The 15,067-nt window shown below is 32.3% G+C and overlaps 1 protein-coding gene across 1 annotated transcript; it reads left to right on the top strand.

The window, feature by feature from the left end:
- The first annotated feature begins 12,566 nt into the window (after nt 1-12,566).
- Nucleotides 12,567-14,475, top strand: LOC116117453. The gene is made up of 3 exons (XM_031403477.1): nt 12,567-12,838; nt 12,918-13,039; nt 13,653-14,475. The coding sequence occupies exons 1-3, from the start codon at nt 12,702-12,704 to the stop codon at nt 14,378-14,380; spliced, it is 987 nt and encodes a 328-aa protein (XP_031259337.1). The 5' UTR covers nt 12,567-12,701; the 3' UTR covers nt 14,381-14,475.
- Nucleotides 14,476-15,067: the final 592 nt, after the last annotated feature.

Below are 15,067 nucleotides of genomic sequence, written 5' to 3'. Positions count from 1 at the left end.
GCCACGTGAAAGGATTGTTTTGAAGAAGTCTTGATGTCTTTAAATTTTTGCAGAAAATCTTGACTAATTTGCTTCTGGGCAAGAGATAAAGTCGCTGGAGAAGAATCTTGTCAGCACCGAAATTTTTGAATTTGAGACTTGAAATTATTGCAGAAGCTGAGTCATCAACCTTTATGAATTCATAATTGATCTGGTTTTGGAACATGACAAAATAGTCATCCTCATCTTGATCGCTTGGTGATTGGTGCTATCCGAGTCTGCTTTTGAGATGTTGAAGATCCAATGGCCATAATAATTTTGTCCATATCTTGAGGATTTTGACATTGAGCCAATTCAGCAAGGAGTTTGTTTTTGAGTCAAAAATGTTGATGTGTGTGAGGCTGACATATCTGTGGGTGTTGAGAAATCCATACTTGCACAGCTGGTGGACTAATATTTTGGATGGAAAAACTAGGCCACCATTTAATAAGAAATTTCCTTTGTAATTCTCGGAATTTGGAGGAGGAGGAGGAGTGATATGAAATTGCCAACTCATTATCCAGGCAATTAAGAAATTGCTGGAAAAAGCTAGCAAAGAGTCCACTGTTGTTGAAATTTTTGTAAACAAGTGATACTTCCAAGATAGAAGGTGGAAATATTTTTTCATTAAACCGAAAAAAACTAAACCATTGTTGAACCATTTTGGAAACGTTTTGGGCAAGTTTTGTCAAAAATGAAAAACCAGGAGTGTGTTGTATGAGCTAAACAGAAAGCATGAAACCAAGCTTTTTGATAATCTTTATAAGAAAATTCTGGGGAATGAAGGATTGAGAAATGGGCGTTTTTGATAATTCCAGTATGCAAATGTAGGTCTCAATAACTTTTTAATTTGCATTTTGAAAAAAGCAATTCTATTGGGATCATTTTTATCAGGATTATGGGTAATCTCTATTGAATCAGTATCAACTAAAATAAATTCATAAAATGTGTTTTTAATAAATCATCAGGAATAACAAAAAATCTGGAGGGAAAATTTTTGAAAGGTTCTTGCATAGTTTCCCCAATATTCGGGTTCAACAATGCAAATTGATTGAGTTATATCTTTCTAAGTATTGAAAAGTGGGATTAATGGCGATAAGTTTGATGAGAAGGTAAATAAGATGGTGGTATTGTAAGGGCTTGTGGTAAATTCTTGGTGGGATGAGAAGAAAACAGATTCTTCATCAAGAAGAGTAAACCGGTTTGGTTGGGTGATAATATTTTCTGTTTATTGGGTTTTGAGGACTTGATTGTGAAGGTTTTGTTTGTGGGTAATTGGTTGTTAGGTGGTAGCATCCGATCGGCTTTTGATTTTGGATTGTTTTTGGGTTTGATAGGAGTGCCCATCTTTTCCTCACTCTCACTCTTTCCTAATAAATCTTGTCCTGAAAGTTATTGTGATGAGAGAGATATTAGAAGAAAAGCTTTTTGATTTTTGCATTTTATCGAAAATATAATTTTGAAACTTTTGAAATCTTAATGCAAAAGTTGAAAAACAGTTTTTGTAATGCAAGCATCCAAAATTTTGTGATAATCGAGCCATCTTTGGTAGGGACAATTCTATACTCTTTAATTTGGTAATAGTGTTTATCTTAGATATTGAAATATTTTTAATTTACTAATACTTTATTAATGGTGGATGACAAATTCAAATGTACTTTGTCTTAAAATTGGTTGTAATTCCTTTATTGGTTACACTAAAAGGGTAAATTTGAGTGATAAAGGGTATCTAAAATAACGTCTTGATCTAAATCTTTTTGCTAAAATAAAGGTGTTTTTAACACAAAAAATTTGTATACAAATATGAGCATTAGATAGTATAACTAATGTTTAATGTTGACCATTTGCTCCATATAATCTTTCTTTGTCTTTTAAATTTTTGTTGGAATTAATCCTTCTCTTATACAATTTTTATCTGCTCCAGTGTTACTAGGGCTTGTGTAATAATATCACTCATGAATTATGATCTTGATGTAAACATGCCATTTTTGGAAGTGAATTCTTGAGATTTCATTAATAAATGCTTCTTTCGGTTTCTTTTAATTCTACTTTTGAGGTTGATGGTTGTCCTATAGTTTTCTTTTGAGGCTTTTAAACATAATAAATCTGTCTTGATTTCAATATACGTTTTGTAATTCTTTAACTTGATTTTTCAGAATATTGATTCTTCTTGCAAATCACTTAGAGTAATTTGTGTGGGTTTGTCAAATTTTTTAATATGTCTTTTAAGTTATAAGAATCTACATCTTTTTGTTTTTCTTCAGATAAAATTAATTCTTTGAGTTTTAATAAATATCTCTTAAGTATTTATCCTGTATTTTGTCAATAATATTAATAAAAATTCTTTGATTTGGTGATGAAGTTTATTGACTTAGGACTAGATGTTGATATCAATTTATGATTTCATTTGGTCACTATTATTGCAATTTGTAAAGACTAGCTCTTAATATCTAGAGGGTTCTTCTAAGGAATTATTGAAGTTTTTGTCAAAGTTATTGTCAGAATTATTTTGACTTAGGCTTATTATTGAGGGGTAAAATGTCGTTGAGGTGGTAGTATTACAAAGGGTACTTTTGGTGTTAGATTATGTTGGGATTCTAATGTTAAGTTTTATTGTTTTTTGTGGGACATTTAAAGCATCGTGTCCTACTTGTTTACATTTCCAACATTTTTTATTCTTTTTTTTTTTTATATAATAAGAAAGTTTTTTTCTATACCTTTGTTCTTTGATTGGGGTTGATTTTGAAAGGACATTTATGTTTGATTTAGAGGATGATAATTTACTAAGTTTTTTACTAATATTTTCTAGAATAGTGTTATGATTATTGAATTTATAATTTCCTCTTTGGAATGTCAAAGGGTTCAAAAAATGGTGTAACATATTTTGTGAATAAAGGGGTGTTGAAGTTGATGTTAAAGTTGATGTTGAATTCCTAAAGTTGGTGAATTTGTTGAATTTTCTACTATCTCCTTCCCGGGGGTTTTTGAAATTTTTCTAATTATGTGGGTAGTTACTATCATTCCTATTCATTGTTGACTAATGGTGTGGAGAATTTGATTAGAGTAATGTTTTGATGTTGAATATTTTTAGTCTCTAAAGTTGGTTGCTTTTGATCATCATCAATTCTATTAATTTTCTTAAATGGTGATGCTATTATTTCTGCTTGTGATGTTCTATTTTAATTTCTTCTAAAGGTGGATGGACAGATGTAATAGTTTATTCGTGTGTGTTTGCCAATTTTTTGTCGATTAGTGGTAACAAAATAGTTTTCTTTTCACTTAAATCTTGATAACATTTTCTATTCTAACCAATTAAAGAAATAATATTTTGTTTTAATTTTTCTGTGTATTGTACCATTCAGATCTAAGGGTATTTTGTTCTTCTGGACTAAATTTGTAAAGAATATTTGTGTTTTTCTTTATTATAATCTGTAAGAATTCTTGTTTTAAATCTTTATTAATTTCGAAAGGTTTTGTTATTGTGTTGATTTGACTATAGTTTCTAATACTTTTGATTGTGTTGGTGAATAGGTGGACTTGATGTGTTTTCGTATGCAGGTTTTGGTATAGGAGGGGAATAATTTACTCCTACTAATTTACTTGTTGAAGTTGTTGACGAAGGGCAAGGTGTGTAATTTCTTCAATCTAGGGTTGTTATGATTTTTGTTAGTAACTAGGGTTGATTTGTTCTAAGGATTTTTCTCTAAATTTAATTTTATTGTACGTCTGGTTCTGTTCATTTGTTGTATCTCAGAATCATTTTGATCATTAAAGGTTTTGGAGGGCATAATTTTTCTAATTTCCAATCTGTTTGTTTATAATTCATCCCAAGCTAATCTTTTGGTGTAAAAGTTTTATGTTTTGTTTTATCGGCTTCATTATAACTGTGTGTCCTGGTGGGGACATCCTAATGGCTCTTGGACTTATTGTGGTATTCATAACTTTATAATAAATCTATATATTAATGCTACTGGTTGGGCTTTATCTTGATAAGTAAGATTAGAAGCTTTTAAATTAATAGTTAATGCAGACAGTATGTGGGATCATGTAATCCTCTGTAAGTTTGGATAACAATCAAAATAAACGGGACCACTTTCTAAATTAGAATTTAATACTGCTAATAAAGAGTTATTGAAGTTTAAATTTCTTGCGTCTCTTAAAATTACTAAATTGGAATGTTTGTCCTAACCTAAATAATGGTTTTACTGCTACTTGTACTAATCCTATGTGTAAAAATTTAGTTGTTTTGTCTATGTCTGTGTATGCTTCTTCAGAAAGAAGTTGAATTTCTTCAACCTTTTCTTCGGTTATCATTATGTATCTTCTGTTGTTTAATAGAGAATCTGACATAAATTCAAAACTACCTATTTGATATATTGTGTCTTTTTTGACGGGTGGTATTTTCCAGTTATGTAAGTGTGATCTATTTTTGCCATATTAATCTCTTGAGTGTTATAGATTTCATTAATTCTTGATTATTATTGTATTTGTTGTTGATTATTAATTCTAATAGCGTTACTGCTACTACTATCATCTCGTTTATGCTACTTCCTAATCTCCTTAAGAAATTAGACATCTCTAAAATAATTCTAAAACTAAAAGTTCCAGTTTCTTCTAGATCACGGGACCACCAAGGTAAACAAAATATGACTCTGATACCATATAAAGCAGGATCGTTAGAACAATGTATGTAAATTTTTTACATCTTTTTAAAAATAAATTTTGATGCAGAAGAATCTGTTCGGATCAAAAAATCTTTGTTAATCAACACAAAGTGAAATTACTAATCTTTGGTTTGATACCATGTTTTGTGCGGTTTTATTCCCAAAAACAATGTTTTAAGTTTTCAACAACTTCACCAACTTTAGGAAATTCAACATCAACTTTAACATCAACTTCAACACCCCTTTATTCGCAAAAATATGTTAAACCATTTTTGAACCTTGACATTCCAAAAGAGGAAATTATTAAATTTAATAATCACAACACTATTCTAGAAAATATTAGTAAAAAACTTAGCGAATTATCATCCTCTAAATCAAACATAAATGTTCTCACAGAATCCGACCCAATAGAAGAATTAAATCAAAATTTTCAAAACTTATCTATTAATAAAATGAGAAATAATATGAAATATCCTAAAACTCGAAACTATACCCAAGACCTTCTTTACCAGATATGCAATTTGAAGATATATCACAACTAGCAAGATCTTCCTACACTGGAACAGGAATAGATGAATGGAATATTGACGGATTAGCTGAACATCAAAAATTAAATATTTTACAAGAAATGACTATGGCAGCATTAGCTCTAAATCACATGACAACACGACCATCAAATCGCAAAAATATTAGTCTCAGGATTACAGGAATGTTAAAAAATTGGTGGGATAATGATTTACCTGAATCACATAAACATCACATATTACACGCAACAAAAAAGACTAGAAAGTCAAGTAAAGAGAAGGTACTAGGCAAGTAGAGTATGAACATGAAGAAGGAGATGCTGTAGCCACATTAATTTATGCAATAACCAAAAACTTTGTAGGAGACCCAACAAGCTTTCAGAAAAAATCACAAGAAATATTAGCTAACTTAAGATGTCAACTATGGCAGATTTTAGATGGTATAAAGATATGTTTTTACAAAAAGTATTCACAAGAACAGACTGTAGGAAACCCTATTGGAAAAAAGGTTCCTAGATGGTCTACTAGATTATTAGTCAAACTGTCAAGAATGCATATACAAAAAACACGATGGCAATATACCTTATGAAGACTAACTTACGGAGATTTAATTTTTATTAATAACGAAGCTTTAATAATTGCACGATTTAAAATTAAAGGCTAAATAAAAAATGAATTAAACATAAAAAAACTGAATTAAGTGGGATTTTGTAGTCAATATGGTTATAAAAAAATATTACCCCCCTCTATTAAGTACAAAAAGATAAAAAACAAAAAACTATAGAAAACCTTATTATAAAAGAGATTACAAATACGAACAAAAATTTATGACAAACCTTATAAAAAGAAAAAATTTCTAATAAGAAATATCAAAAAACCCTATCACATGTTGGAAATGTAAACAAAAAGGTCATACGCAACTAAGTGTCCTATGAAAAAACAAATTAAAAAATTAGAAAATAGATTCAGACTTAAAACAACAATTATTTTAAAATTATTCAAACAGATCTGAAGAAGAATCTAGTTACAATACATATATGAAGACATGATTTATCAAATTCAAGAAAATTCTTTCGAACAATGAGTGAGTCTTCAACAAATTCTAATGATTGTGATTGCATGGGGTCATGCTACTGTGCAATGAAATCAATAAATATGATATCAACACTTAGACCTAAGTCAATAAACGTTATCACCAAATCAAAAGAATTTTTTTAGATATTATTGACAAAATTCAGGATGAAGATATTAAAGAGAATATTTATTAAAACTCAAAGAATTAATTTTATCTGAAGAAAAGCAAAAAGATGTAGATTCTTATAACTTAAAAGACATATTAAAAAGATTTGACAAACCCACACAAGTTACTCTAAGTGATGCAAGAAGAAATCAATATTCTGAAAAATCAAGTTAAAGAATTACAAAACGATAATATTGAAATCAAGACAAGATTTTATGTTTAAAAGCCAAAAGAAACTATAGGACAACCATCAACCTCAAAAGTAGAATTAAAAGAAACCGAAGAAGCATTTATAATGAAATCTCAAGAATTCACTTCCAAAAATGGCATGTTTACTTCAAGATCAAATTAATCATGAGTTAGATATTATTACACAAGCCCTAGTAGATGAGCACTGGAGCAGATCAAAATTGTATAAGAGAAGGATTAATTCCAACAAAATATTATGAAAAGACAAAAGAAAGATTATATGGAGCAAATGGTCAACAATAAACATAGTTATAAACTATCTAATGCTCATATTTGTATACAAAATTTTTGTATTAAAAACACCTATTTTTAGCAAAAGATTAGATCAAGACGTTATTTTAGGTACACCTTTTATCACTCAAATTTACCCTTTTAGTGTAACCAATAAAGGAATACAAACAATATTTTAGGACAAGAAGTAACATTTGAATTTGTCAATCCACCATTAATAAAGGATATTAGTAAATTAAAAAATATTTCAATACTAAGATAAACACTATTACCAAATTAAAGAGTATAGAAATTGTCCCTACCAAAGAATGGCTCGATTATCACAAAATTTTGGATGCTTGCATTACAAAAACTTGTTTCAACTTTTTGCATTAAGATTTCAAAAGTTTCAAAATTATATTTTCGATAAAATGCAAAAATCAAAAAGCTTTCTTCTAATAGTCTCTTCATCACAATAACTTTCAGGACAAAGATTATTAGGAAAGACGGGGACGAAATTCTTTAAGGGGGGGAGAATTGTAACGCCCCAGAGGTACATAGTTAAGTTATAGTGTATGCTTAAATGTTTATGTTTTGTTTTATTGGGTCGATATATTGTTAAATTGGTTGGTTGGCCCTAGTGAATTTTGTTAAAGTTATTTGGAAAAATGTAGAGAAAATCCCTAAACTTTCATTAGGGTAAAATGGTCTTTTCACTCAAAATTAGTTGAACTTGTGGGGAGTGAAAAGAGATAGAATTAATAGAGAATGCATTAAAAATGAGGGCATTATTGTAATTGACTAGGGACATAGATGAAATTTCTAAGAAGAGCAAGGGCAAAATGGGAAAGTGTGGTTATAAATTAAAGTGTTAAGGGTTTGAAACCCTCATTTTCGTTCTTCACCCCCCACACTCCTCCTCCTTTTTCTCTCAAATTTTCATTCACTTTTCCAAGGAATTGAGGGCTTTTGAGTAGATTTTCATAGGGTTTTTCAAGGATCAAAAGGTAAGGAATCAAGCTCTTTATCTATGATTTATTTGTGTAAAGGTTGAGTTCTTATGAAGTTTATGCTTAGGGTTAAAAGAAGATTGGAATCCAACAAGAATAGAGAGCTATGAGAGACTATCAAGCACAAGGTAAGTAAATTCCACTCAAAATCCAACTCAAGCTAAAATTTAAGATTCAAGGGAGTAGAGATTTTTTTAAATATGCATATGTTTTGATTATTGAGAAATTGAGATGAGATTGATGATGAGTTATGCTGTGTTGGGATATATTGAATATGAGAAGTATATGTGATGATTTGATGATGGGTTGAAATTGGAAGAATTGGAGAAATTTTTGTGGAGTGTGTTGCCATGTAGTATGTGATGCTACAAGAGAGTTTTCTCTCACTTTTGGATGGTTTGAGAACTAAATAGAATGATAATTGAATTAGGGTTTGTTTAGCACAATTAATGTTTGATGAAATGCTCAGTGAAAACATGTTACCAAAATGCCCGTCACAGCTGTGACTTTCTGAGTGATATTTGGACATCTTTCGGATTGAACTGGGTTTAGACCAAAACATAAAAGTTGTAGCCCTGTCGCTAAGCTTTAAAACGAGACAAAACCGTAGCAATCTGACGTGTATAACTCAAGTTATGCCTTCTTGAGTGTGACCTGCGCAGAATGACAGTTTGATGCAATATTGCATTTGTGCATTTCAAAAGTGCATTAAGTAAGAAACTTTAGCATGAACCATCCTTATGCATTAATTGGCATTGAGAAGTAGTTTGGAAAGAGTAGAGAACTTTGTGAATGGGTACTCTATAAAAGTAAAGAGAATGAGAAAATCTAAGAATGGGTTGGTGCTTTGGAACTCCAAACGGAAGTTACGAAGAATGGGTTGGTGCTTTGTGAACTCCAACCGGAAGTCACGAAGAGTGGGTTGGTGCTTTGTGAACTCCACCCGCCGTGCCTTGGTAAGATGAGGCCGTGACATTCCAGTGAGAAAGAATGAGAAATTATAAGAAAGAATAGAGGAAGAGAAAGAGTAGAAGTCACGAAGAGTGGGTGGGTGCTTTGTGATCTCCACTAGCCGTGCCTCCAGTAAGATGAGGCGTGACATACAACAGAAAGTTATAGAAAAGAGCTATGTGAAAGAGAACAGAAAGAGAAAATAAATGAGATGAGAAGAATGTAAGGAAAGAATTAAGAGAAAGAGTTACGGGGTAGCGAGTAGAGGATATTACTGAGCATTATTTGTGCTCACCCGTTGTTTTTCTTTGTGTTTGCAGGATCTAGGTGAGGACGCGGTCGGATGGGCATCGGCAAGCGGGAGTAATAGCTACACTGTCCACTGTTTTGATAAATTTACTTATGATGCCTACTTTGTATAAAGAATGATTAAATGTATTAAAAGAAAATTGTGGGCCAATTTACTTTTGCTAATATAAATATATTACTTGATGTATTTCTATATGTATCCTAGTATGAAGCAGTTATTACATTTTTAATACTTCACTAAATGATTAGAAATTAATTACTATAATATAAATTATGATTTATAGTATGATTGTTTAATTAATTAATTAATTGTTGTGTTTTGATTTTGATTGAGGAATTTTAGTGAATTGTGAAGAATTGATTGAATTCAAGTGTTGCATAGAAATTAGAGGATTTATGAGCCATTGGACATAAATGAATGAGTAATCAAAATTGATTAGGGGTTGTATCTGTAAACTTTTAAGGTATTTTTGTCATTTTTTAAACAATAGAGGGGTAATTAATTTTTTACAGGGTATCCGGGAAAGGAACTGGAACTTGCATTTTAGGTTCCAGTTCCTGAATTTAAAAACCGTTCCGGTTCTGATTCTCTCGAAAAATGTTGATACCCAGAATCGCTCACCCCTACAAACTAGGCACAACTACTACCTCATTAATTTGGTTAACTTAATATTCTGAAACAAAAAAAAAAAAAAAAAACTCGAAGGTTTCTTACTCATGGCAACTACAAGGGAATATATAGATCGACAAATTTTGAAAATTACTGTGAGTATTTTGACAAACTAGCAGCAGTACTGTTAGATTGCAGGTATGTGGGGTACAAACTCTCAAATGTTGCCTCATATCAAATGGCAGGAAGAATCATCTGTTAGATAAGTCTGGTTTTCCTCTCCATGTGGGTATGTATTCTGTCAAAATCCTCGATTTGGTATGGGCTCTTGAGCTTATAATGATACCTATAAAATCGTGTGGCAGGACACCAATACAAGGGAGTGGCCGTGTATACTCTTTCCGGGCAAGGAGTCTTGTATAATTACAAGTGGGTTCGGCGACGGTCCCATTCCAAGGTGAGATTTGAAGCACTAAAGTTAAAGGTTAAGGCTTCTTTACCATCAAGTTCCATTGCTGTATTTTATTCAAAACCCTGTTATTGTTGAACATGGCTCGGTGATACTATAATAGTTGTTGTAAGGGAAATCTGAGAGGTAATTCCTTATTAGAAGAGACGATATTTAGATTGGTTCAATTTGGAAGGAAGTATTCAGATTGATTTAGACTCCAACTAAGGTAGCGAAGATCATGCAACTTCTTAATTCTAAGTATCTGATCTTATCTAAACTCTATTATGTAAATGGATGCTATTAAACCTATCATAACTTGTTTTATAGGGGATTGGGCAATTATTAGAAAAAGATTCATCATTTGTAATTCTCATTGAATAAGAGAAACAGTAGACGTAGGCTTAAGATTAGACTGTCTAACCACTTTAAAAATTGTCTCTGTCATACTCATATTTTCTCTTTTAATTATTCAATTGATGATTTTCATTAAATCACGCACACATTCATTCCGGTTTCGACAGGGTCAATCAGAATTCTCAATTGGTGAGATTTCTGCATCAACAGTAGTTTCCATAAAAAATTTTACCGTTTAGACTTTATCAGAAACTGAAAAGAGAAAACCATTTTAGGTTAGATATTGAAAATTAAATATCTAAAGAGTATGCCTCTTCTTCTTCTTTTTTTTTTTTTTTCCTTTTATTGCTTTAAACAAAATAACCTTGATCCCTTGTGTAGTTTTGAGTTACAGTTGCTTCCTTAATATGCTTACTTTGAGTTGTATGACATATAGTTTGAGTTATTGTATATTTGAGTTTAAGATCTGATTTGGTTCATTTGTTTGATATATTTAATTGATATCTTATACATTTAATAACTAAACAAATGAAATGCATCATAGTCAATCAACACCGTATTGTTATGTCGAGTGTGTTTATTGGCATTGCATGTTATTTCTATTTTATTGTGTTTTTTTGCAATTTACATTTTGTATGTAATATATATTTCAATTATTTTTAGTACTGCTTTAACTATTCCTATCTTTCCACTGAAAAAAAAAAAAATTCTTTAACTCCACCGTCTCTTCAAGAGCATGCCATTCCAATTATCAATATCAAATTCCCATGGTGGCGGTGGTCGATCCATAACCGGCAGGCTGATGCAGATGGTAAACCTGTGGATTCAACTCCTTCCAACCGGACCGGTAATGCCACAGCAATGTGATATCGAAGCCCGAGGGGCTGTATCAACCGCAATAATTCTTTCCACCAAGCAAAAATGCTAACTCTGAAGAGAATCATCTGGTACTAAATCTGGGTTTTCCTCCTTCCAGCAGGAGCCAAACTCCACCTCGTGATGATGATGGAAAGAAGGAAACTCCATCAAAAATGATAATAATGGGGTAAACAAAACTCCACCGAATGGTGACCATAAAGGTAAGGACGAACTGGAAAAGGCCCTTATGTTGGGAGGTAAATCATTCCATTGCGGCTGAGTTTGGGCCAAGAACTCCGACATTAAAATGTCAAGTGAAGCTAAAGCCTTTGGTATTCTTTTAGCTTGCGTTGTTCTCAGCTCGTCTCTTTTTCTATTTATTTCTATCTGGGTATGAACGACTTGCGCAAGTTGCATGGGTTATGAGGGCAATTGGCGTGTTGCAATGGCGTTCGCCCTTGTGACCGCCATGGGCTCCACTGCCAACGAGCTGATGATTTGGGGCACTTTCGGGGTTTGCGCTCTAAGCGCACTAGCTATCGTTTGCTTTGCATTGAAATAGTAATCGAGCTGATGGAATGAAATATTATTAACTATTTTCTGATGTTTTTGGAATTGTGTAAAAATAACGATGTGAGTATTATTTGTGTCATTGTTTTGTAGTTTGTAACTATATAGGTCCAAAACACGATAATACAAACTGGGATTAGTTCTTTGACACAGAGATTATTTTCGCAGGCTTGGTATGTCGGCAAAACATCAAAACTTGAGATATCATCTTCTAAGTCTTATGAGTTATGATTCAATTTTCTTCAATGAGTTAACCTAATTAATGAGGTTGTAGTTGGTTTTAAAATAATATTTTAAATATTTTCATATTTCGAATTATATATTTCTATATTGCTTGTTAGAGATTTTGAAGATTTTAGAATGTTGCATTTACATTTTTTAAAGTTCTTTATGGGAAAATTTAAAATTTAAAATTTAACATATTTTTTAATATTTTAATCCGTCCAAAGCGGACATATCCGAACTATCGATCTAGATCATAAAACGACATAGTTTCATACCCTTGTGGAACCAACTAGGCGCAACTACGACCTCATTAATTAGGTTAACTCAATATTCTGAAACCAAAAAACTAGTAGGTTTCTTACTCATGGCAACTGCAAGGGAATATATAGATCGACAAATTTCAAAAATTACTGTGGAGTATTTTGACAAATTGGCAGCAGTACTGTTAGATTGCAGGTATGTATGTCTTCCCAAAATCCCGAATTGGTACAGACTCTCAAATGTTGCCTCATAAATCAAATCTAATGTTGCCTCATAAATCAAATGGCAGGAAGCATATTCTGTTAGATAAGTCTGCGTTTTCCTCTTCACGTGGGTATGTATTCTTGATCAAAATCCTCGATTTGGTATGGGCTCTCGAGCTTATAATGATACCTCATAAAATCGTATGGCAGGATCACCAATACAAGCGAGTGGCCTTGTATACTCTTTCCGGGTGAGGAGTCTTGTATAATTACAGGTGGGTTCGGCGACGATGCCATTCCAAGGCTGAGATTTGAAGCACCTAAAGTTAAAGGTTAAGGCTTCTTTACCATCAAGTTCCATTACTCCTATTTTATTTAAACACCTGTTTATTTGTTTGAACATGGCTTGGTGATACTCTAGTAGTTTCCATGAAAATTTTTACAGTTTAGATTTTATCACAAACTGAAAAAGAGAAACCATTGTAGGTTAGATATTGAATATTAAATATCTAATAAGAGTATGCTTCTTCTTCCTTCTTCTTCTTCTTTTTTTTTTTTTTCTTTTTATTGCATCTTTAAACAAAATAACCTTGATTCCCTTGTGTAGTTTTTGAGTTACTTAGTTTGTTGTATGACATATAGATTTGAGTTATTGTATATTTGAGTTTAAGATCTGATTTGGTTCATTTGTTTGATATTAATTTAATGGATATCTTATACATTTAATAACTAAACAAGTGATAATGCATCATAGATCAATCAACACCATATTGATTATGTCGTGTATTTTTTATTGGCATTGCATGTTTATTTCTTATTTTATTGTGTCTTTTTGCAATTTACCTTTTTGTATGTAATATTATATATTTTCAATTTATTTTTAGTACTGCTTTAACTATTCCTATCTTTCCACTGAAAAAAAAAAAAAAATTCTTTTAACTCCAGCGTCTCTTCAAGAGCATGCCATTCCAATTCAATATCAAACTTCCCGTGGTGGCGGTGGTCAGATCCATAACCGGCAGGCTGATGCAGATGGTAAACCTGTGGATTCAACTCCTTCCAACCGGACCGGTAATGCACCAGCAATGTTTGATATCGAAGCCAGAGGGGCTGTCTCAACCGCAGTAAATTCTTCTCCACCAAGCAAAACTGTTAATTCTGAAGAAGAATCATCTGATACTGAATATGGATTTTCCTCCTTTCCGGCAGGGAGCCAAACTCCACCTCGTGATAATGATGGAAAGAAGGAAACTCCATCAAAAAATGATAATAATAATGGGGTAAACAAAACTCCACCAAATGGTGACCATAAAGGTAAGGACGAACTGGAAAAGGCCATTATGTTGGGAGGTCAAATCATTTCCATTGCGGCTGCAGTTTGGGCCAAGAACTCCGACATAAAAATGTCAAGTGAAGCTAAATGCCTTTGGTATTTTCTTTTAGCTTGCGTTGTTCTCAGCCTTGTCTCTTTTTTCTATAGTTTATTTCTATCTGGGTATGAACGAATTCGCAAAGTTGCATGGGTTATGAGGGCAATTGGCATTGTTGCAACGGCATTGGCCCTTGTGACCGCCATTGGGCTCCACTTGCCCAACGAGCTGATGATTTGGGGCACTTTCGGGGTTTGCGCTCTAAGCGCACTAGCTATCATTTGCTTTGCATTGACATACTAATCGAGCTGATGGAATGAAATATTAGTAACTATTTTCTGATGTTTTGGGATTGTGTAAAATAACGTTTTGAGTATTTTTTTGTTTCTCATATTTCATGTGTGTTTGCTATAATTCGTGTTTCTCAAAATTACGATGCACGTAAAGTTGTATAGATGCTATAATCCTGATAAATAGGGGTGCATGTAGGATTGTGAGCATGGTTGGTCTCACTCTGTTGACAAATGGGTCCAGCAGCTGCAATTCTTCATCGCCTAACAATGAAATCCTCAAGCAGTCTGCTGCAACTTGCAATGCAATTGGGTTTCTTTGCTGCTTCTGTGGCATCTTGGTCTGTGGCCAAAGAGCTGGCCATGCTGCAAGAATGATCACAGGTTGTGGATATATTACCACAGCCTATGGATTCTTAGCGATCATGGCCACATTTTGAGAGAGGANCTACCTATTTGATATATTGTGTCTTTTTTGACGGGTGGTATTTTCCAGTTATGTAAGTGTTGATCTATTTTTGCCATATTAATCTCTTGAGTGTTATAGATTTCATTAATTCTTGATTATTATTTGTATTTTGTTGTTGATTATTAATTCTAATAGCGTTACTGCTACTACTATCATCTCGTTTACTGCTACTTCCTAATCTCCTTAAGAAATTAGACATCTCTAAAATAATTCTAACCTAAAAGTTCCAGT

This window comes from Pistacia vera, unplaced genomic scaffold (assembly GCF_008641045.1).
Source record: "Pistacia vera cultivar Batoury unplaced genomic scaffold, PisVer_v2 Contig81, whole genome shotgun sequence".
Taxonomy (NCBI): Eukaryota; Viridiplantae; Streptophyta; class Magnoliopsida; order Sapindales; family Anacardiaceae; genus Pistacia; species Pistacia vera.
Note: the sequence above shows the minus strand (reverse complement) of the source record. Positions and strands in the feature narration are given on the sequence as shown.

Bases quoted from the DNA above. Each gene is read 5' to 3' on its own strand.
- LOC116117453 (XM_031403477.1), top strand. From the start codon at position 12,702: ATGTATGTCTTCCCAAAATCCCGAATTGGTACAGACTCTCAAATGTTG. The intron at 12,839-12,917 runs GTATGTATTCTT...ATCGTATGGCAG, and splicing joins GCGTTTTCCTCTTCACGTGG to GATCACCAATACAAGCGAGT. The intron at 13,040-13,652 runs GTTAAGGCTTCT...TTTTAACTCCAG, and splicing joins TGAAGCACCTAAAGTTAAAG to CGTCTCTTCAAGAGCATGCC.